The following is a 24,100-nucleotide window of genomic DNA, read 5'->3' as shown; positions in this document are numbered from 1 at the left end:
GTGTGTCACCAGCTTGTCACCTCCGTCTCCACACGACACAAAGGAGTGTCCCTCGTATGCTTTTCTCTTCTGCCCAGAGCTAAGCTGGCTGAGCCGCGACCACCTGCAGCCCCAGGCCGCAGCAGCCCTCTTTACCTGGGGCCCCTGGGGAACTGAGTGGGCGGGGGACAGGAGGTGGCCAGCCAGAGCCCCCGAGGTCACTGGCACTCCCTCACCTCAGCCTTCCCAAGCCTAGCTGACTACCTCGATCCCCTGAGGACGCCCCAGGTTCTCGGCAGCAAAACTGCTGAGGGCCACAGAGCCTGGGAAGTGACTGTAGTAATTCTTTGGAAGACTGAAGGCTTCACCCGCCGGCAGCCATGGCCCCGCAGAAGCCCAGATTCCCCCGAGTGTCCTCTCCAGAGCCAGAAGCCAGGGGACGGTAACAAGGGTCAGCAACAGTGGTCACTCACGGAAACTGGAAGCTCCACGAGGGGCCCCTGGGGTTGGGCAGTCAGCACAGAGCACTGCTCAGCCACCTGCCTCCCTTCTGGAGGATGCCATCCTCCTGTGCTGCCCGGGGCAAGAGTCCCGTACGTCCATAGCTACCTTCTGTTTTTTTGTTTTTTGTTTCGAGACAGGGTTTCTCTGTGTAGCTTTGCGCCTTTCCTGGAACTCACTTTGTAGGCCAGGCTGGCCTTGAACTCACAGAGATCCGCCTGGCTCTGCCTCCCGAGTGCTGGGATTAAAGGCGTGTGCCACCACTGCCCGGCTCATAGCTACCTTCTGGTAACCATGAAAACATGGCCAGAGTGTGAGACGATTTGGGAGCAATCATGGTCCTCAGCCAGAGGTGGCAGCTCGTCACCAAATATTACCATCTACCTTTCTCCAGATTCCAAGGAGGCAGCAGCCATGACAGAAAGCGGGTATGAGATCCTGGGCGTCTGGTGACTGTATTGCCACCTTGGTACCCACCACAGCGCCCACCCCCACCCCTCACCTCCCCGCAGCCTAGGAGCATGGGAGACGCACCGTTGATGATCCGGGCCACCCGCCAGAGCCGCAGCAGGATCAGCAGGCCCAGAGCTTCAAACTGGTGCTCTTTAAAGAAGAGGACGAGGTCGAGGACAAAGGACACCACCACCACGATGGCGTCCAGGATCTCAAACTTGTGGTGGAAGAACTCCAGGCGGAAGACATAGATCTTCAAGAAAATCTCCAACATGAAGAAGACCAGGATGGCAAAGCTCATGTAGTGGAAGGCCTGCGGGGACAGAGCGGGCCAGGAGCCATCACGGGGCAGTCCCTGGCCACCACTGCCAACCCCAAGCACACCAGCCTGGTGCCAGAGAGGACTCAGTGCTGGTCCCCATCACAGACAAGGCTTCCACCCATGGAGGATAATGAGGCAATGCCAGACTTGAACATCGCTGGCCAGGCCTGGCTGTCAACCCAGTGCTTGGGAAGCGGAGGCAGGAAGAGCAAGGGTTCAAGGCCTGCCTGGGCCACAGAGTGAAACTGGCTAAACTAGCCATAGAGACGGGCTGCGGCCGGCCCCACTCTGTCCTGAGCGCTTTCACAGCACACGCAAGGCCGGGGCTTTGCTTTCCAGTGCCGGAGAGAACAACAACCCCAGCCCTCAGTGTCCTCTGGCCCAGCCACCCCACTGCGAGGAACAGAGCCTATGGATGGGCAGGCACATTGGCCGGTCACTGCAGTACTGTGGGCAGAACTGTGTGGAGGGGACAATGTCAGTGTCCAAAAAAAGGCACACACCTTTAATCCCTGCACTTGGGAGGCAGAGGCAGGTGGATCTCTGAGTTTGAGGCCAGCCTGGGCTACAAATCGAGTTCCAGGATGGCCAAGGCTATACAGAGAAACCCTGTCTATGAATGAATGAATGAATGAATGAACCTGCTAGACAGACGGTGGTACCTCCTGTAACTGTTACTCCACTGCTGAGGCCTGGGGGAGAGTCACACACTCCCTGAGGCGGCGGTAAAGACTAGTGGTACCTGAAGAGTTCCCAGTTTCTTTCTAAGGAAGCCGGGAAGCAAGGGCATACTCCAGCTCCCGCGGTCATGTCAAAGGGACATGTAGCCCGCCTTACTGAGGCTCACAGTGACCACACTGAGGACAAAGGGTGTAAGATTGATTGTAACACACCACAGTAAGGCATGCCCCCGGGAAACAAAAGAGCAGGAGGAGGATGGACTCATTCACGTGCACCGAGCAGCGTCCGGTGACTCGGTCGACACCATCCCCGCCCGCAGATAGTGACCCCATCCGCAGGGCCCTATGTATGCCCTGGCTGCCTGTGGACCTGAGCGGGTGCATGCATGGCTTGGGTGGGGCTGGTGTGCACCTGCACCACGTGTGTGCCTGTACACGTGTGTGCCTGTACCACCTTTGCGCCTGTACCACGTGCGTGCCCGTACCACGTGCATACCTTGACGGCATAGTCTTTCTTGTCTGGCTCAATGATCTTCAGATCCAGGAGGAGCTCAGCAAGTACCAGGAGGGAATCCAGGATCACCAGGCAGATGATGATGACCTGGTGGGGAGGAGCAGAGGACGTGAGCCCAGGATGGGACCCCTGCCCCCTCCTCCCACTCTCCAGGAAGCCCTGCCTTCTCCTCCCTCACCCCTGACCATGCAGGGTGGGCCTGTCACACTCTGGGAGCAGCTTGCTTCGCCCACTGGGTGAGAACACTGCCACCCCAGTCCGTGAGGACAGGCAGCCTTTGGGGGGCCCCTTCTGGAACTCAGAGTCCCAAGGCTGGGGTGTGTTGAATAACTTATGAGTATCTGCTCTGTGTGTACCCCGGCAACAGCAAACCACAGAAAAAGAAAAAAAAAACTTAAAACCAAAACCCTATTTGCCTGTTAGGAGTGGCATTTGCTTTGCGAGATGGTACGGGAGAAACAGACTGGGTGACCAAGAATAAGACTGTGGACCCCAAAGGGAGAGGAGTTCCCAAGCTCCCCACAGGGCACTCAGGAGTCCCATTCTGTTTGATTTTTCAAGACGGTGTTTCTCTGTAGCCCTGGCTGTCTTGGAACTCTCTTTATAGACCAGGCTGGCCTGGAACTCACAGAGCTCCGCCTGCCTCTGCCTAACGAGTGCTGAGATTAAAGGTGTGCGCCACTGCCCAGCTTGACCTTATGTTTTGAGGCAGGGTCTCTCCCTGGAGTGGGCTCTCTAGACTAACCAGCCAGCGAGTTCTCCTGTCTCAGAGCTTCAGCGATACCATGCCAGGTTCTTCTGTCTTCTGTTAAAGCCTGGGTTCCGGACCCCAGAACTTGGGTCCTCTTGCTTGGAAAGCAAGCACTTTATTGACAGCGCCATCTTCCCAGCCAGGATTTTTTTTTTTTTTTTTTTTTTTTTTTTTATAATTCTTGTTTATTTTAGAACCAGAGGGATAAGCAAAGTCACATGATCTAAAACCAAAGCATTACTGCATTGAGAACAGGCCCACCACACACACCACCAAAAGGCATGAAGCATGGATCTGTGCTACTGTGTGGATGAGCTGTGAACATGCTGTGTTGCGTGCAGTCAGCCCCTCAGGTCACCTGTGATGTGATCACAGAACACAGGGAAAATGCAGACTGCTGGGTGGTGGTAGGGCAGGATGGATAGTGACAATATTCTGAACTGGTTAGTGGTGAGCTATCCAGTACTCTGTGCACTACACACCACAGAAATACTCACTTTAAAATGATTAATTTTAGCTGGGCAGTGGTGGCACACGCCTTTAATCCCAGCACTTGGGGGGGGGCAGAGACAGAGATCTCTGTGAGTTTGAGGCCAGCCTGGTCTACAGAGCAAGTTCCAGGACAGGCTCCAAAGCTACACAGAGAAACGCTGTCTCGAAAAAACAAAATAATAATAATAATAATAATAATAATTTTAGCCAGGCAGTGGTGGTGTACACCTTTAATCCTAGCTCTAGGGAGACAGAGGCAGGCAGGTCTCTATGATTTTAAGGCCAGCCTGGTCTACAAGCAAGTTCCAGGACAGCTAGGGCTGTTATACAGAGAAACCTTGTCTCAGAAAACACAACAAAAAAAGATTAATTGTATATCATGTGACTGTCACCTGAAGTTAGAAGTAAGAAAGAGAGAGACCAAGAAAAGACAAAGATGGATCTTAATGCTTGGCCTCTATGAACTGATTCCCCCAAACCTCAAATCTGCCCCTCTACTCGGCTGATTTCTGTGGGAGGGGAGTCACATCCCTTTGCTAACCCAGATCCTGCCCTGTGGGGCGCACTGGAACCAAAGCCTCAGCTCTGGCCGCCCCTGCATCAAGGTCAAAGTGCCAGACCCATCTCACATCGCCTTCCCCGGAGGCCGACTCATCCATGTCCATCTCGTGACGAGGGACAGCATGCTCTGTCACTGTCTCGCAGATCCTACCATCAGAGAGCAAGACTCCTGAACCGCTGTCCCCTGCTCCCGTCCCATCTGGCTTCCATCCAAAATCCTGAACGTATCTGGTCATGTCCCCGCTCCCTAGCCCGTCCACAGCAGCCCCTGCCTGCCTCGTCGAATAACCTTGTTGCTTTAGCCAAGGAACCTTGTACCCCTCCTCCACTCCCCCACTCAGTAGGCCACAGTCTCCTTTCATCCCAGGCCCGTGAGCAACTCAGTCCCCTGCCTGAAACATGCCCTTCCACCCCCACGCTCAACCGTGAATGTCAGGAGACAGTCACCATGGATCTCTTGACTCCCAGTCCCTGTCCAGACTCTTAGACCTCATCCCTGCCCCGCTACAGGGGACCCTGTAGCCATGCTAAGCGGCATTGGACATTCCCGCCACTCCAGACCGTCACATCCAGCTTGCTGCCATCTACAATACATAGACACTGTCCCCTCAGGGGATGCCTTCATGGTAGTCCTCTTTTTTTTCCAGCCTGAGAGTCAGACCCAAGGCCGGCGGGCTGAGTGGCGGGCTGAGCCCCTTCCAGAGGCAGGGACATGCAGAGGGGGTAGGTCTGGGGCTCCCTTTACAGCTGGAAGGAAGCTGGCTCCCTCTGTTTGCTCTGAAATTGCAGGTTTGGATTTCAACCCCAACAGCATAATACCATGTTTCCTGCCGCAGCCACAGAGGGGCTGGCAGAACGCAAGGGATGCTGGGTTGTGGGCTTCCCTTAAGTGTGTGTGTGGGGGAAAGACCAGTGTAATCCACCACCCCCGCCCCCACCACCACCCCCGCCACCCCCCTGAGAACAGTGTCAGTGAAGAGTGAGGCGCTGCTCCCTACTTCCAGCAGGGACTTGAGCTCTGATGCCCAGAGTGGCATCCCCAAAGTGCCTCCCTGTGGGACTGGACCCACCAGGAGCTGTGATTGTTCCCACGCCCTTGGTCTCTTGCATTTTCCTGGAGCAGCCATGCTTCTAGACACCAGCTTGCTACCTCAGGGTGATGCTGGCGCATGCACACTCGGGAGGCAGAGGCAGGCGGATCTCTGTGAGTTCGAGGCCAGCCTGGGCTGCAGAGTGAGTTCCAGGAAAGGTGCAGAACTACACAGAGAAACCCTGTCTCAAACAAACAAACAAACAAAAAAGGATGCTTGCTGCTCTTGCAGAGGACCTAGGTTCAGTTCCTAGGACCCATATCAGGTGACTCACAATCACCTGTAACTCCAGCTCCAGGGATCGGACACCCTCTAGCCTCTGAGGGCTCCTGCATACAAATGGTGGATGGACATAAACTTGTGGAGGCACACACATACATAAATAAAATAATAAGTCTTTTTTCAAAAATTGCCTTTCACAAGGTTGGGATAGATGGTCCCCCCCAGAGCTCATCCAGGAAGTCCCTTACCTCTCCCTATGGCAGCATCTGGAGAGAGGTTAACAGTGAGCCAGGCATGTGTGTGGAGCGCGCGCGCGCGCGCGCGCGCACACACACACACACACACACACACACACAAGCCAGAGGTCCATGTTAGTGTCTTCAGTTACTCTCCACCCTAACTCTCTCATGGAACCTGGGGCTCACCAAGTGGCCAGAGAGCCCCAAGGAGCCGCCTGTCTGTGCCCCCCAGTGCTGACTGCCATGCCCTGGGCGCTGGGGAACCAAACTCGGGTCTTCATGCTTCACAACAAGCACTGTACCCACTCAGCCATCCCCCAGCCCCCCCGTGTTTCTGTTACCGCTCCATAAGGAAGGGTCTGAGATTTTTGAGGCAGGGAACCCACATGACCTTGTCCAGAAGCAGGCGCTCTGTTAGAATGACTGCCTCTCTCACAGTGTACGTGGAGTATACACACAAACGTGAAAATGACTAGTGTGAAGTAACCATTCATAGGTTGCCATCAAGCTCTGTGGCAGCGGGAACCGTCGCCAGGCTGTAGAGCCGCCACCGCGGGCTGGTTCCAGTGTGTTCCCACCCCCGCCCCGAGAGGAAATCCCATCTCTCTCAAGCAGCCACCCCCGCCATCCTTTCCTCCCTCCCACGGCCTCCCATCTGTCTCCCCGGCTGCTGCGAGCATTCTGGACGGTTCGGCTACCTGGCATCACACACACTCCTGGGACCTCCCCTGTCTGGCTTGTCACTCAAGTCCTGTTTGCAAAGTTGCAGCGTGCGTCCCCACATGTCCTCCTTGGTCCCGCCCAAGCCATCGCCATCCGGAGGGACGGGCCACCGAAGGACCTTTAACCTTCCCTCGCTTTATTACCTCCCCTCCCCCACCGTCAATACAGGTCGGACCACGGAGCATGGCATGTGGTAGGATGCACCGGTGGGTGGCCACGGCAGAAGTGTGGGGGGGGGCTCCCACCTTGGTAGACCCGGTGACGTCAGCCTCCTACCTGAAACCTGTGGGAGGTGAAGAGCTTCCTCAGCCTGTTCCTGAAGTCCAGGGTCGGCCTGGGTGCGGGGACAGGGCCAGCCTCGGCATCGGCGCCCACGGCACTGCCTTCCCCCTCCGCTGGGGTGGGGGCCGGCTCCTCCTCCTCCTCCTCGTTCTCCCACTTCTTGTAGTTGATGTTCCACGTGTGGTAGTCGTCCCCGACCACGGTGAAGTGCTTCAGGAACCTGCTCATCCTCTTGGCAGGAGCCACCTTGGCTCTGCGAGTGACCTGGAGGGGCGGGATAGAGCAAGCCCTTGAGGATCCCATAGCTGTGATGGAGAGTGGGGGCCCCAACCGGGCCCTAGGGTGCTCAGAGTACCCTAGCCCAGGTCAAAAAAAGTCAGGTTGCGGGGGGGGGGGGCACTTATTTTTAGAATCTAGTATCTCTGTATATGAGGCAACAGGAAACCCCAATCCCACCAGACATGTCCTTGCGGTCTGACGGGCAGTCACCAACTACAGCCCGGTCTCATCAGGAGGCCCACGTGTAGATACGAGAAGAGCCCTGCACACACAGAGAAATTGAGAGCGGGTGAGGGCCGGGGAGGAAGCATCCAAAAGTAAAAGTCCAGTTTCACAGAGAAATCACAGACGCTGGCCAGGCCTGGCCAGGCTGGTGGAAAGGGGAGTTCTCCCAGGATTAGCCAGCATGGCACACACCTGTAATCCCAGCGCTTGAGGGGTAGAGGCAAGGAGGATGAGGAGTTCAAGGCCAGCCCAGGCTACATAGTAAGACCCTATCAAAAAAAAAAAAAAAAAAAAAAAAAAAAAAAAAAAAAAACCAAGAATAAGGCTATCCCGCTGTGTACTCAGCCTGTTTAATCTACCTCTAAGAGAACAATGTTGAGAGCCAGGTGGTGGTGGTGGTGGTGGTGGTGGCGGCGGCGGCGGCGGCGGCGGCGGCCACCTTTAATCCCAGCACTCAGGAGGATCTCTGTGAGTTCGAGGCCAGCCTGGGCTACAGAGTGAGTTCCAGGATGCCCAGGGCTACACAGAGAAACCCTGTCTCGAGAAAAAAAAAAATGTGGCAACCAACCTTATTTGCTTTGGACTTCCTGTGTAACCAACTTTTACAGCCTAAGCTAACAGAGAGCTGTAATCTTAAATCATGTACTCTTCACTGCCCCTGCCCCAGAACAGTGCGTGTGTGCCATTTGCTGAAAGCAGCAAATACAGAGGGTGAAGCCACCTTCTAAAGTGGATATCCGTTTATGAAAGTCGGTTCGTAAACCATTGTTCGTATTGCTATAGTTGTCTGGGTCAGTCGGGGTGACGTGATCCTTGCAGAGTCTGGGGTAAGATCCCTGTCAAGTACCCCATCCCTCCCCTGTGTGATGGCTTCCAGTGCTGCTCAATAAAGACAGAGGGACGCTTTGTGGGGGACAGACACAGTCACCCGACAGATACACAAAAGGCACCCTTACACACAGTCACACTCAGGGACAAACTCCCAAGACAGCCTCCATCAGGCATGCACAGGTTCCCGCAGAGGAACATGTAGTGGAGGAATTCAAATCTGGACTCACTCTTGGCTAAGACTCGAAGGGGAAGTACTTTTCTTCCTTTCCTTAATGTGACATCAAGGCATCGTTGGTGACTCGGAGTTAACCACTAAAGCGTGTAATCCACACAGGCAGTTCTGAAGGTTCTGCCCCTGGACTCCGATCCGAACAGAACCCACTCACGGCATCTCTGGTCCCAACATCATTCCCGTCCATCTCTGCCTGCAGTAAGGCAGCAGCCTCCTGCCACCGCCCCCTTCTGTAGGGAACTACAGAGAACTAACTAACATACAATGAGCCCGTGGCAGGCCTTTGCCTAAAAGCTCTCCTGTGGTTCTCCACAGTCCCTCTTGCTGGTGTCCTTCCCGTCATTCATGCTCCTGGGAAGGCTTCTCTTTATTGCGGCATTGAAGTTATGTTGAGGCAGGAAAGAGAGGCGGGAAATTAATAGGAGATAAGAAGATAAAGAAGCCCTGCCCCCTGGGATCCAGGCTGCCTCTCTTGCTGACTGAGCCTTGGGAGACTTCAATGCCACCCACAAAAGCAAAGTTCACCTGCACACATGTTTTCCTGAAGACATTTCAAAAGAGTGTTAAGAACACAAAACAGTGTTCACTTTGGGCCACGTGTTGTGACCCTGAGTTCCAACATATTAACGCTCTTCACTCATTCCAGACTCTCTACTGAACCTCAAAATCACCTTATGACTCCTTTCTTCTTTTGTCTTTCTTTTTTTGAGACAGGGTTTCTCTGTGTATTTCTGGCTGTCCTGAAACTCACCTGCCTCTGCCTCTGAGTGCTGAGATTACAGACATGAGCCACTGTACCCAGCGGGAACTTATGATTTTGAGCAAGGTAGACACACCCAGCAGGTACACAAGCGGTGGAAGGCGAGAACTGATTCCCAGGTTGTCCTCTGACCTCTGCACACGCATGCTGATACCCACAGATATCACACACACACTCCCACACATCACCTTACGGTTCCATTAAAAAAAGGGAATTCTTCAAGAAAATTAGTAAGTTAATTTTTAAACTTAAAGTTTGTTTTTTGTTTTGTTTTTGTTTTTGTTTTTTTTGGTTTTGGTTTTTCTAGACAGGGTTTCTCTGTGTAGCTTTGCACCTTTCCTGGAACTCACTTGGTAGCCCAGGCTGGCCTCGAACTCACAATGATCCACCTGGCTCTGCCTCCCGAGTGCTTGGATTAAAGGCATGTGCCACCACTGCCCGGCAGTTTGTTTGTTTATTTGTTTGTTTGTTTATTATTCGGCTTTTGAGACAAAGTTTCTCTGTGTAGCCCTGGCTGTCCTGGAACTTGCTCTGCAGACCAGGCTGTCCTTGAACTCACAGAGATCCGCCTGCCTCTGCCTCCTGAGTGCTGGGATTTGCTTTGCTCAGGCTCATTTGGGGATGTCTCCTACTACATCCTATCTGGCTTTGCCTGAGGGGAGCTGCCTTGGTTGGGGTGGGGTGGACTCTCTGGCTGCTGTCAGGCTGTGTTTCCCTGCAGCTGAGACACCGTGATGACATGGCACTTGCCTGTGGATTCTCTGCCCCCCCCCCCCCCCCGCCCCACTTTGCTCTCAGCTCTGGGACAAGTAAGATGTCTGCTATCTTGTACAGCTGTACCCTGAACAGTGCCCCTCCCCGCGCCCCCTCCACGGTACACGCAGCAGCATTCCGGTGTTAGGTGACTAAGTGGACACAGAAATGTGGCCAGAGGGCCGGATCCGCTCAGCAATTAAGAGCACTTCCTGCTCTTCCAGAGGACCTGGCTTTAGTTCCCAGAACCCATGTCAGGTGACTTACAACTAACTGCCTGTAACTCCCGCTCCTGGTGGATCTGATCCTGGTACCTGTCCTCAGGTGCAAACACATCATACACACGTACACACATAAATAAAAATAATAAAAATAAAAAATTTTAAATTTTAAATGTGGCCAGAACGGTGAGGTCTATATGTGCGCGTGCGCGCACACACACACACACACACACACACACACACACACACACACGAATGCCCAGGCCAGAGTGGTATCAACCGTCCTGCTCTTTCAGTCTCCACCTTATTTCCTAGAGACAGGGTCTCTCACAAGCTCGAGTTAGGCTGGCAGCCAGCAAGCTCCAGTTATCTCCTCCCTCTGCCTCCACCAGCACTGGCATTACAGGCGTCCAGGGCCACACTGCTTCTCTATAGATACTGGGGGTTCAAACTCAAGTCCTCGTGTGCGCCACTGGGCCATCTCATGTGTCCACAATCAGATCTTTAGACATCTGTTCAGTGTAGCAAGGGATGTGATTCAGTAGGACCATGTTTACCCGGCAGGCCTAAGGCCCGGGGTTCCATGTCTAACAGGCAAGGGGAAATAAAAGCTGGAGAAATAGCCAGGTGTGATGCACACACCTTTAATCCCAGTACTCAGAGACAGAGGCAGGTGGATCTCTGTGAGTTCCAGGCCAGCGGGGGCTATAGAGTGAGACTCTGTCTCAAAGACTAACTAATGGAGCTGGAGAAATAGCTTAGTGGTCAACGCAAATGCTGTCCTTGAGAGGGCCGAGTTCAGTTCCCAGCACCCACATAGCAATGCAACCATGTGTAACTCCAGCTCCAGGGGATCTGACGCCCTCTTCTGGACTCCATAGGTACCTGCACTCACAAGCACATACCCACACACAGACATGCGCATGTAACTTTAAAGAAGTTCTTTGGGGCTGGAGCCACGGCTCAAGTGTTATAGGCACTCGTTGCTCTTCCAGAGGACCTGGGTTCAAGTCTCATTTCCCACATAATGGCTCACAGCCTTCTATAATTCCAGTTCTGGGGGGTCTGATGGCCTCTTTTAGCCTCTGTAGGTACCAGGTATGCACACAGTGCACAGACGGTACACACAAGCAAAATACCCAAATGCTGGGACTTGAACCCGGGTCCTCTGGAAGAGCAGGCAGTGCTCTTAACCACTGAGTCATCTCTCCAGCCCGGGTTTTTTTGTTTTGGAGTCAGGGTTTTTCTGTGTAACAGCCCTGGCTGTCCTGGAACTCTCTTCATAGACCAGGCTGGCCTCGAACTCACAGAGATCCGCCTGCCCCTACCTCCAGAGTGCTGGGATTAAAAGTGTGCGCCACCACATCTGGCTAATTTTTAAAAGATTTTAAATAAATCAACATGTTAAAAGCTCACTGTAGGGTCAGCAAGATGGTTCTGCAGGTTCAGGCATTAGCCACCAGCCCTGAGTTCAATGCCTAGAAGCCACATGGTGGAGAGAACTCACACTTACCTTTGATCACCACAGACACACTACCACACACGCCAATAAGTGAATATGTGTAATTTAAATGTTTTTTTTAAAGAAGATGTAGAAGTCTAAGCAGGAGTGTGAGGCCTGAAGGATGGATTCCGACTCCTGGCCTTGATACAGTAACTGCTGCTCTTCCTATTCCCTCCGTGGTCGCCAAATAAAACACACTGTGCTCCCCAGAAAGGAACGAGCCCTCCAGCCTGCTTTCTGCCTGGAGGGCAGAACTGGAGGAGCTTTCTAGACGAGGAGAGGAAGACAGGAGCCCAGGAAGACCACAGCTCCCCCACTTCCTCAGGAATCTTGGGGCAAGGAGAAGGACACACAAAAATGCCCCTTTGCTGGACCCTAAATGTCTGTCACAGATGCTGTGAGGTAAAATGTTAACTCGGGAAACAAAACAAAACACCTCTCAGGGACATGTGAGGAAGTGAAGGGCTGCAGAGATGTTTCCAGGCTGGGTGAGGGTGGTCTGTCTCCAACAGCCAGGAGAGAATTCTTCACAACCCCAAGCCTTCAGCGGGAACTCCAGAAAAATGGCAAACTGCACCCAACAGACTCTTCCCAACAAACAAGCCAGAAACAAGCCTTGAAAAGATCACCCGGGGCCAGCGAGAGGGCTCAGCGGGTAAAGGCGCTTGCCCCTAAGCCTGACAACCTGAGTTCAATCCTCGGGACCCACCTGATAGAAGGTGAGAGCTGACCCCCACAGGGTATCCTCTGACCCTCATACGTATGCTGTGGTATGTGTGTGTCCCCTCATACACAAATAAGTAAATGTAAAAGAGACAAGAAAGTCCATGTTTCCCTTAAAGAAAAAAAAATCAGCTGATCCCCAGTTAAAGAAATGACCATTGAACAAAACTTACAAAGTGGACACACATAATAGAACTGGCCACCAAATCAGCTGTAGCATGCACACATGCGTACACACACACACACACACACACACACATAAATGAAGGGAAAAAACCCTCAATGAACAGGCTTAAGAGCCAGTATAGTAGTGAATGGCCATAATACAGCACTTGGGAGGTTAGAGGCAGGAAGATCAGGAGTTCAAGGCCAGCCTTGGCTACATAGCAAATTCTAAGCCAGGATGAACTACACAAGACCCTGCCAAAAATCAAAGACAAAAGCCGGGCGATGGTGGCGCACGCCTTTAATCCCAGCACTCGGGAGGCAGAGCCAGGCGGATCTCTGTGAGTTCGAGGCCAGCCTGGGCTACCAAGTGAGCTCCAGGAAAGGTTCAAAGCTAGAAGGAACGATCAGTGACCTTCAAGAAAGAGCCACAGAAAATACCAGTGGGAGGGCTGGGGGGATGGCTCAGTGGTCTCTCGCAGAGCGCCTGCCCTGAAATTGTGAGGATCTGAGCGTAGACGACCAGAACCCTAAGGCCACACATTCCTGCCACAAGGGGAGGGGTAGAGACAATCCCTGGAAATTTGGTGTGCCCCCTGAGGAGCAAGAGACCCTGTATCAAGGAAGGAAGCGGCAGGCACTGTGGTATGAATACACCCCCATTCACCCCGACATACACGCGCACGCACACACAAACATTTAAGTGCAAAAGTATCAGTTGGCAGAAAGTACAAAGAACAAAAGGAGCCTGGGGAACGCTAACAAGTATTCTGCCGTAGGGATACCTGTGGTACCAAAAGATGACAGGGAGATTAAAATAATAATAATAATAATAATAATAATAATAATAATAATAATAATAATGGCTGAGGTTGGCAACATGGCTTGGTGAGCAAAGGTGATGATCCGAGTTCGATCCCCGGCATTCCCATGGTGGAAGAAGGGACCCAACTCCTGTGAGCCCTCCACAACATGTGCGCTGTGGCACACGCACACCCCCAGGCCCAGACACAAACCAACCAACAAATAAAAAGGTACATGTGACATAGATGAAAAATACAGTCACCTTTGATAGGATAGACCTGTGGACTGAAACACAATGGACTCCCAGCCGGAGGGCCGTACAAGAGAATGGACAGAGGCATGTAAGCACAATGGTTAGGGTGCTTGCCCAGCCCACTAGGCCCTGGGTTCTGTCCTTAGCAAGACAGCTTGTGCATGTGAGAGCAGACTGGAGAAGCGGGGTATGTCTTGCCCCCTGTCCACGCACTGCCCTGGGTTCTGTGTGGCCTTATGTTTCCAGGCACTAGATTGGGTCAGCAAACACTTCCCACGGCCCCAGCGTTTTCTAGCTAAGTGCTGTGGGTGGGGGTGGGTGGTGGGTGGTGGTAGGGGTTGGGGGGAGTAGGGGGGGATGGAGGGGAAGGCCCCATTGTCAGAGCTGAGATGCAGCTGACATGGAGTGTGGAAGCCCGGACTCTGCAGGCATCTAAAGCCCAGGCTGCCTCGCTGCCCGCCCCCCCCCCCCATCTGGGTACCTCAGGAGCGGCAGGCTTCAGATGTCTTCAAAGGTCAGCAGGCCCAAAGAGAGCTTGAGACAGTGCGTGGGTCCCTGGGAGCAGCCATCTTGTGTCCCAGCCACAGAGGCCAGCCCCCCTCCTTCCCCCATCTTCTTAGTCTCTGTCCTCTGTGGCCCAGGAGGCTGCCTGGCCTCCTACTGATGCCTGGCTTTCCCCTTCTCTGCCCAGGCCTGGGCAGGTCTCACCTCGGCCCTCTCCACCCCTGGAACTGCTCCTTTGTGGTCTCCAACTAAAGCCCGAGGGAAACCTCCCAGCCCCTTCCAATGGTGGGCACGGCCTCTCTGCTTCCGGCAGCGTGCCCCCCCTCACCCCTGCAGCCTCACACGACCCCCCTCAGAGCCCTGCAACCTGGCTGCTCCTCGCCTCAGCCTGACGTTGGTCTATTCTTCCTCATGGGCTTCAGTGCTACTTCCTTGGACCCTGAGCCAAAGGCAGATTCCTCTCCCAGTCCCCCAGCCTCCCCTTCCGCTCTTTACACTCCCTAGAATCCTCCCCTCGGTACCTAACTACAGTGTTCCTTAGCCTGTAAGCACCACAAAGGAAGGTCCGGGTGCCCTGAGCCCACTGTGGCATCTGCCCGAGTCTCCCTCTCCTCAGGACCGCCATGAATCCCCCCCCCCTCGGGAAACACCTCAGACCTCAGGCAAAAGCCACTGAGGCCCGACCAAAACCACACGTCACAGGAGAGGCAAGTTTTCGCTCGGAAACCTTCTGACCAGTCAAGATGTGACTTGGGATGAAAATACATGTGGTGTCCAGCCGAGCAAAAGAAAGAATTCTGGTTTTAAGTCAGGGCTGTCCTGTCAGAAGCAGGAAAGTTCCAGAAAAGGGCTGTGACCACAGCCCTTTCCGTCACCCCGGCCTCTCACAAACCTAGAAAGATGGGCTCTGGGACCCCCGATGAACACCTGCCCAGGCCAGGCTCCTGTGGACCTCAATGGCAACTCTGTGTCACCAGTGCGGAAAATCATTTCTCCCCTGCTCCACCTGGTGCCCTGCCGTTGAAGATCCTGTCACATGGGCCCAGGGCTGTGCTACTGTGGCTTGTGGGCTTTATAGTGGAATGACTGGAGTGGACACCCTGCAGCCACATCTCCACGGGAGCCCCCGCTATCCACATTCTCCTCTGACCTGGTGTTCCTGACCCTGAGGTCACTCACCCTCCTGTATCAAAGCCCAGGCCAGGGCTGCAGAGATGTGCAAGTGTAAGGACCTGAGTTCGATACCCAGCACCCCCATAAACGCCGGGCACAGCAGCTGGAGAGAGAGAGCTGACCAGTTAAGAGCAAGGGCTGCTCTTCCAGGGGAGCGAGGCTCAATTTCCAGCCCCCAAGCCAGGCCGCTCAGATCTGCTGGTAGTTCCAGCCTCAGGGGATCTGACACCCTCTTCCGGCACCTGCCCTCATACGCACATACCCACAGACATACACAGAATTTTAAGAATAGAAATAAGATATTAAAAAAAAAATTAAAAGCTGGGCATGCTGGCATGAGTCTACAGTCCTAAAGGGCGAGTTCCCGGCCAGTGAGAGGCTCTGGCTCACAAACAAACAAATAAATGGTGGGTGGCTCCTGAGGAACAGCACGCAACATCCGAGGTTGACCTCTGGCCTCTACCTGCACCTGTGTAAGAGTGTATACACACACACACACACACACACACACACACACACACTCACACACACACTCACACTCACACACACTCACAGGAGTTCAGCCCCCCAGGTTCTGACCTGTCAATCATTACCCCGACGGCCCTTCTCCTCCTCTTCCTCTCCTTGCTCAAGCTCCCATGCCTGGCTTCCTTGGCAGCCCAACCCTGACTTTGGCAGGCTGGGGCCTCTCCACTTCCGGTGGTCCCTCCACTTCCGGGGGTCTCCGCAGCCCGGTGTTCAGTGCTGCTCCTGTTCAAGTCCCCAGCCTGGTCCAAGCTGCCGCCATCTCAGTGGCCAGTGTGCCGTGCCCTGCCCTGCCCGAGCTCAGCTCACTTCCTCACCACATCTGCTCCTCTGGGGCCACAGCATCACCGCCACCATGCCCAAGCTGAGAACTGAAGATCTGGCTGGGTTCCCTCCCACTGCCCCTGTTCTGATATGTCGCCCTAACAACTCCCAGCTCATGGGTCCCTGCGGCGGCCACTGTCTCTGGCCTGGCCCTGCTCCCTTCTCCTCACTCATCCTCTGTGTCTCCCCATAGCAGGTCCCCACGCTCAGCACAGCCAGGCTGGGTCCCATCTTCCACGCTGCCCCACCCACACGGTTACAGAAGAATTGTCGCCGGGCAGTGGTGGTGTATGTCTTTAATCCCAGCACTTGGGAGGCAGACGCAGGTGGATCTCTGTGAGTTCAAGGCCAGCCTGGGCTACAGAGCGAGATCCAGGACAGGCACCAAAGCTACACAGAGAAACCCTGTCTGGAAAAAAACAAAAAATTAAAAAAAATAAAGGACTAAAGAAACAGCGAGGTACCTCCTTCAAAGCATTCCTCTCCAGGGGCCCCCTTTTCAACACCTGCCTCCCCTGGCCTCAGTTTCCCCTCCTATGGAAGGTACTCAGGAGGCAGAGCCAGGCGGATCTCTGTGAGTTCGAGGCCAGCCTGGGCTACAGAGCGAGATCCAGGACAGGCTCCAAAGCTACACAGAGAAACCGTGTCTTGAAAAAACAAATAACAAACAAACAAAATCCCAAAACAACAACAACAACAAAACTTCACTGGCTCGGGACTGGGACCCACCTTCCCCTGGATATCATCCAAGTCTTGGACTTAGATGTCCCTTCCCCAGCTGTCCCCTCCACCACAAGCTGCTACCACATGGTGTCAATTCACTGTGCCCCTGTGCCCTGGGGAAGGGCTCCACACACATTTAATGAACAAATTAAGCACATAATGGAACCAGGGAGCTGTCCCTCCAAGGCCCTGTAATGGCCACGCGACAGGTGCCGCACCAGGCAAATGACTCACCTGGGAAAAAGTAAATGGAGACCTATGCATGTCTCCTGAGGCTGTCAGCATTCACAGGGGCCAAACCGCCACCCGGAGGAGCGGAAAGTCCCTACCTCCCTGCGGAATGGCCTCCAACACCACAGAAAAGGGTGCTTTTTAAGAAACATGGCCAACTCCCAAGTCCCTGTTCCCAAGAGCCTGCCCCATGTCCCTGTTCTCTCCTCATACTCTGGGGGCCTTGATTTGCTTATTGACCACAATCCCTGATCCCAGAACTCCACAAGACTCTAAAGACCCTACAGCAGCAGCATCCACCATCATCCACGCCCATTTATCATTACATAATATATATATATCTCACAAGTCCACACCTGATTTTCCCTCCCATAGTAGCCCAGGCTAGCATTGAGGGTCTCAGTATGGGGGAGATGGTGGAGTCAGGCTCAGCCCCAGGGCTGTGTAAACTCAGGGACCATGTTCTAGAATACAGGGTCAAGAGAACCCAGGCAGTTAGTGGTTCCCTGCCCGGAGCATTAATAAGTTGAACTTCGGGGCCCCTCTGGAGCAACAGGAAGTGGCCTTCTTTGGTCCTCTGGGTCTCTGCTGACAATATCACTAAGATATTGAGATGGACTCACTCTGGATGTTAGCAGCCAGTGTCCTGAGGACCAGGTCACATGTTGACAGAAGCAGGGATTTCACAAGCCAAGGGGAGCTGAAGCCAACTCTGGCCACTCCCTTCTGCTGGGATATGCAGGCCACCCCACTTGCTCTCACATAATCCTGAGAAGTAGGCAGGGCAGGAGGAACAATTTCTGCATTCCATAGGAGGGGAAACTGAGGCCAGGGGAGGCAAGAACACTGGCCTATGGTCATATGTCACAAGTCAGTGGTGGGAGACAGGTGTTGAAAAGGGGCCCCTGGAGAGGAATGCTTTGAAGGAGGTACCTCGCTGTTTCTTTAGTCCTTTTTAAAAAATTTTTTTTTTATTTTTTGTTTTTTTCCAGACAGGGTTTCTCTCTGTAGCTTTGGAGCTTGTCCTGGATCTCATTCTCTAGACCAGGCTGGCCTCGAACTCACAGAGATCCATCTGGCTCTGCCTCCCGAGTGCTGGGATTAAAGGTGTGCGCCACCACCGCCCGGCTTTAGTCCTTTTTAAAAATGTGATCTCATTGTGCTGCCCACCCTGCATCAATATATGTGCATGTGCACACACCACACACACCACACACACACACACACACACACACGCATGTGAAAGCCAGAGGTCCACCCGAGGGGGTCATTCCTCAAGTACTGTTCACTCCCTCCCCCAAAAGGCTTTCTCACTGAACTTAGAATGCACAGGCTAGACCGCCCGGCCAGTGAGTCCCAGCAATCTGCCTTCTCCCGCTTCCTCCTAGCCCTGAGATGACAGCATGCACCAACACACCCAGCTTTCCGTGAGGCTTCTAGACTGGAACTCAGCTTCTCACACCCGAGTCATCTCCCCAGCCCCATGCCCATTTCCCCACGTGCAGCGAGGACAGCTACAGAACCTGTCTCCTCCTGTACAGAACAGAGAGCGCTCAGGCGGCTGGCAGTGGCTATCCTCAAACAACCTGCCTGCCTTTCAGTCTCCTGGCATCTCAGAACTTGGACATTCCACCCCTCCTTCCTACAGAAAGCAGCCTCCTTTACGTGAACTCCTGCTGTCCTTTTAGCCAGGGGGCTTTGTGACTGCCTCCCCCCCCCGGGGGGGGTTCCCAAGGGACCGCCTTCCTCATAGGACTAAGCCCGTTAATGCACACCTGGGATCCTTGCTTTCAGGAGACAGAGGCAGGGGGATTGAAAACTCCAGACAAGAGTCAGTCTCATAAAACTAAAACCCCTGTGTGGGTGTGGTCTGGTGCCTAACGGGCTTCTCTGGTCCCGAACCACCTCGCATCCTGTCACAGCCCATTGCTGGAGGAAACAGCATGTCCTGTGTAACCCCAGGGAGGGGCGTCTGTTGCGTGTGGCCAGCTTCCTGCCATCTCAGCCCAGTGCCTTCCCCTTGGCTGGCTTTAACCTGTGTGGTACACACGTCCGCTTTCTTGCAGCCCTTGCCAACGAGGCGCCGAACACGAGATGGTGTTGGGGACCCCTGCCATAGTCCTTGCTTAAAACTGTCTCTGGCTCCCTACTACTCTAAATGGTGAAGAACAAGGCGCTCCCCTGGGCTCCCCCTGCTGCAGCTCGGCCCGCCTAGCTGGTCTCACCTGCCTCCTCCTGCTTAGCCATACTGCCTCCATTCAGCCTTTGTACTAGGCAGGTTGGTCTGGCCTCAGGGCCTCTGCACAAGCAGCTTCCTCGGGCCTGGAACACATAACCCCTCTCTCACACTGTCCTCTAGCTCTTCTTTCCTCTTTTAGGTTCCTTCCAAGTATCTCAGCTCAGGGGTGCTGGCCAGCCCCCCCCCCCATCTCCTGCATCTCCTCTGTCACCCTCACGCCTGACTGAACACCCCAGGGTGCAGGCCTGCATGGGTTCCTGCTCACACCCACCATGACCTTCCAGGCCCGACAGGACCACAGGCTCCAAACCCAGGGACAGTGCCACTCAAACCCCCCGGGGGCAGCAAGTGTCTCCCAGTGAAAGGCCGGGCGCTGTGTGAGCCCACCTGCCCCACCCCCACGCTGGCTCCGTGTTCTGAGGAATGCCTATTTATAAAATCAGGGAAGTCTGTAAATAGGCGTTGAAATCTTTCCTTCTTGAGGGTGGGGAGGAAGTTTGAGGTTTGCACAAAACAACCCCTCTGCGCCTGACTGGCTCAGGTGGGGGGTACTGGTGACCCGGGGTCTAGAGCTATATGCTCCTCACTCACCTCACCTTCACCTGGAGGGTCAGGGAGGGGCTGTATGGGGCAAGGACTTTCATACAGGCATGGGACGACGGCGCATGCTTCCCAGCTCTAGAACATCCACTAACTCGGGAGCTCAATACAGAATTGCCCAGAACAATGCCGCATCCCTACCACATGGGTCCAATTTGGCCTCATTTACCTATGCCAAAACCAAGAACAGAGGGGCCAAGAGACTTGCTAGAAGTCACACAGCTTGGGAGAAACAGAGCTGGACTGGAATCCAGCTGCCCGGTGGAGGGCCCCTTGCTTCCTACATGACCCACTGAGAATGTGGCCCGGGGCTGCTGAAGCCCATGCTGGTGGGGGCCGAGGACAGAGGTTCCCCAGACAGAATTGTCATACCTTACCCCTGGCACACCCTGACACATTACCCTAGGTGGGATCCCTCCTACTCTCCACCCTTTCCATTGCATTTCTAAAGGGCTGATGGCCGCCCTGTCCAAACAGGAAGTGTCCTGCTCCTCTCCCTAGAGGACAGAGAGAACGATGGTAGGGAATGGGAGACACATGTAAAGCCCGATACACCAGCCACACCACATCACTCGGAACCACAGGCTGGGCTGCATCACAAACAGAGAAAGGGCGAGTTCTCCATCCAGAAGCCGTGTGCTGTCACCAATGTGGGGTGACGCTTCAGCCATGGCGTCCACAGAGGAGAGGCCTCAGATCCCTCCCCTTGCTGTTCCCTTCTGGAATGAGCCAAGAACAGGGAGGGGACATGCAAAAGAGAAATAAGGCACTCTCTGTCATCCAGGCTGTGTCTCCAGCTACCCGAGAAAAACTTCAACACAACAGAGCAAAGATGACCCACAGGGACAATGTGTGCTGTCCTGAAGACAGACGCCTGGACCGTGAACGTCTAGGACAAGTGAATGGTGTTCACTCAGGGCCGGGGCGTGGGTGACTTCGAGCCTCTCCTGGATTAGCACCTGCTCGCATCCCTCAGCCTAAAGAGCGCACCCCACTTTTTAAAAATATGCAGCTATGAAGACACCCAAGTGCATCTCCCATAAGGAGCTGAAACCCATGCCTTAAGGCTGTGTCTGTCCTCCTATACGTCTGTCTGTCTAAATACTTAATAAACTCCCTATCTATGTTTCAGTCTGACTTGTCCTGAAATTTTTCTTTTTTTTCCCCCTGGAGCTGAGGACCGAACCCAGGGCCTTGTGCTTGCTAGGGAAGCGATCTACCACTGAGCTAAATCCCCAGCCCCTGAAATTTTTCTCCATGCCATGGTCAAGGAGCTGGCTTTATCTGAGTGGCGCTTCCCAACAGGGAAGGGAGCCCTCAAGGCTTGTGTCCCCCCCCAGTTTCACAGAGAGGCCCAGCTGCATGTTGGAATGACCAGGAAACATGCCTGCAGGTGCTGGGAATGGAACCCAGGGCCTCACGCACACCAGACAAAGCTCCCCGACTGAGCCACACCCGGTATCACCTGGGACACCACGGTCACACGCTCAAATCTCTTGAGCACCCCGTAAGTGCAGTGAGGCTGAGCGCCACAGACCACGGCCAAGCTCAGTGCCTCCAGAGGAAGTGAGCCAGTGGGGTACCCCACCCCCGACTCTGCACACCTGGCTTCCCGAGCCCTGCAGATGGGCCAGGCACGTGCATTCATCTGAACTGCGGAATAAGGTCAGCAGATGGGTCACAAGCCCTGCTTGTCCCGTCACGGAGTCAGCAGCCGGCGGCATAAGTGGCAGCTGTCCCCGGGTACCTGGCTAATGCCACAGATCACTATTAGGTATATTTATCACTGTACCTCTGGGGGCTAATGTTATTGCCCCCATTTCCCAGAATGGGAAACTGAGGAGCAGGGAAAGGAAGAAGGAAAACGGGACTCTCAGGTCAGTGTCCAGACAGGTGGCCAGGCCCAACTGCCAATCAGGTCTGTGTAGTGATGCACATTCACCCCCCTTCTGCCCCCCCCATGCCTGTGTTCTCAAAACCTAGGTGGGCTAGGGGCCAGCCACATGGTTCAGCAGGTACAGTACCTGCCACCAAGCCTTGGACAAGTTCAAGGCCATAAAGGTAAACTCTTCACGCAAGCATTCCAAAGCATGGTGTCCCAGGCCAGGCTCAGCCATGGCAGGAACATGCTATCTGACCAGACAAGGGCCAGTCTGCCACAAGGGGTCCTAGCCGGCTCGTCAACAATGGAGACAGCCCCTCTGTGGCCACAGCATGCCCCCACCTGGCTCCGGTTCCCCCCAAGGTGTGTCCTAGCTGGGTTCTGCATTCCAGGCCACTTCCCCTGCTGGCCCCACACCCTGACCCGGGCTGGTGACAAAGCCTTCAGCACCTTATCATTCACCCCTGCAACTGTACAGCTTCACTCGGATCCCCAGACTCACCCCCCGGGACCCCCCATCCTAGCTTCAGCTGTGGCTGCTTCCTCTTGGAACACACCTCTCTGCCTACATCAACACTCACGGTCATTAGCCCAAAAACACACGAGCAAACCAAAGCGAGACCCCAAGCCGGGGTCGCCATCACCTCCACCATGTCACCCGCCTCCCGCCACCTCATGTCCCCCATCTCACTATCACCAAAGACTGAGGATAACGTCATCCCACTAGTTGTAGGTAGCAGACCCCTGCCTCGATGGAGGCCAAGAACCTTCCCCAAGAGCCCAGCAATGATACCGAGCCCAAAAAAACTCCTCGCTGTGAGTACCCACAGCGTCAAGTCTGTGACCCTGCTTTCTCGCAGCTGGACATCGAGGAATCCTTGCCTTGCTTCATTGAGCCAGTTCTGGCTGGTCTCGAACTCACTGTGTAGCTAGCCGAGGGTGACTTTGAACTCTTGACCCTGACCCTCTCACTCGACCTCCTGAGTACTGGGATTATAGGTTTGCCCCACCACACCCAGCCAGGCTCTGACATCATGGTTCTTCAACTAGAAGTCAGGGTGTGCACGGTGGAGCCTGGTTCCCCGGACCCTGGGTTCTGTGAAACCCGGGGGCAGTTTCTCCTCCGTGACTGCAGGCATGGCGCAACACCTGATGCTGGGGTTTCTCTCTGACCTGCGAGAAACTTCGGCGGGATTCTCCTCTCGCAGCGGGAACCTGCAGACGCGATTTACCTTTTGGTCATTGGACGTCATCTTCCTGTCGTCTCCGGACCCAACAATGAGAGAACTGGAGGCTGACGTGTCACCCGGCTGTCACCGAGCGTGGCTTCGTTCGCGATCTGTCCTCACAGGTCCGTGTGAACAGCGTCTGAAAAGGAAGTCACAAAACGTGTGGGAAGGGTACGATCCGGGAAGACAAACAAAATATTAATGAACACCTGCTTGAGCGCTGGATCCATTTTCAGGCATCTGTGAGAGACGTAGTCTCTGTGGCCAGTGAGGAGAACCAAGTATTGTCCGTCCATAGGGGAATGGATAAAGAGCCACACAATGGAATACTATCTAGCCTTCAAAAAGGAAACACTAACAGTTGCTACAGTGTTGATGAGACCTGAAAACACTACACTAAGGGCAGACGGCTAAATTCAAAATCTTGTATGCTGAGCCTGGCATGGTGGTATACCTGTAACCTGGCACTCAGGAGGCTGAGGCTGGGGGATTATGAGTTCGAGACTAGCCTGGAATGCAGAGTGAGGCCCTGTCTCAAAATTAAAAAAGAAAATTAGGTTGGGTGTGGTGGCGCACGCCTTTAATCCCAGCACTCTGGAGGCAGAGGCAGGTGGATCTCTGTGAGTTTGAGGCCAGCCTTGAACAGAGCAAGTTCCAGGATAGCCTGAGCAACAGAGAAACCCTGTCTCCAAAAACAAACAAAAAACAAAAAAGGGAAATCTGAGATGGTGAGATGGGTGAGCAGGTGTAAAAGTGCTTGCCACCATATCTGACAATTTGAGTTTGGTCGCTGGGACCTTCCACCCCATGGTGGAAGGAGAGATCAGACTCCACAGGTTACCCTCGGGCCTCCACACATGCGCTACGACACAGACACACACACACACACACACACACACACACACACACACACACACACGCACATGCACACGCGCGCGCGCACACACACACACACACTTTGAAGAGAAATTATGAGACAAGCTTGAAACATGTAGCCCTGGCTGTCCTGGATCTCGCTCTGTAGACCAGGCTGGCCTCAAACTCACAGAGATCCACCTGCCTCTGCCTCCCTAGCACAGAATTAAAGGTGTGCACCACCACTGCCAACAA

The 24,100-nt window shown here is 54.1% G+C and overlaps 1 protein-coding gene across 2 annotated transcripts in view; it reads right to left on the bottom strand.

Moving 5' to 3' along the window:
• Positions 1–24,100, bottom strand: part of Hvcn1 (hydrogen voltage gated channel 1) — a 32,826-nt gene that overhangs the window by 3,110 nt on the left and 5,616 nt on the right. The window contains exons 3-6 of one of the 2 annotated variants that reach the window (XM_028885764.2): positions 22,994–23,129; positions 6,805–7,074; positions 2,432–2,536; positions 1,015–1,246 (exon numbers count right to left, since the gene is read on the bottom strand). In XM_028885764.2, the coding sequence (XP_028741597.1) occupies positions 1,015–1,246; positions 2,432–2,536; positions 6,805–7,074; positions 22,994–23,014 (628 nt within the window). In that variant the 5' untranslated portion in view covers positions 23,015–23,129. Of the gene's footprint in view, positions 1–1,014; positions 1,247–2,431; positions 2,537–6,804; positions 7,075–15,816; positions 16,369–22,993; positions 23,130–24,100 lie in introns of those variants that run through there. The other variant, XM_037198687.1, reaches the window with a different exon arrangement.

Source organism: Peromyscus leucopus, chromosome 23 (assembly GCF_004664715.2).
Source record: "Peromyscus leucopus breed LL Stock chromosome 23, UCI_PerLeu_2.1, whole genome shotgun sequence".
NCBI lineage: Eukaryota > Metazoa > Chordata > Mammalia > Rodentia > Cricetidae > Peromyscus > Peromyscus leucopus.
The sequence above is the reverse complement of the archived record's forward strand: the minus strand, read 5'-3'. Positions and strand labels throughout refer to the sequence as shown.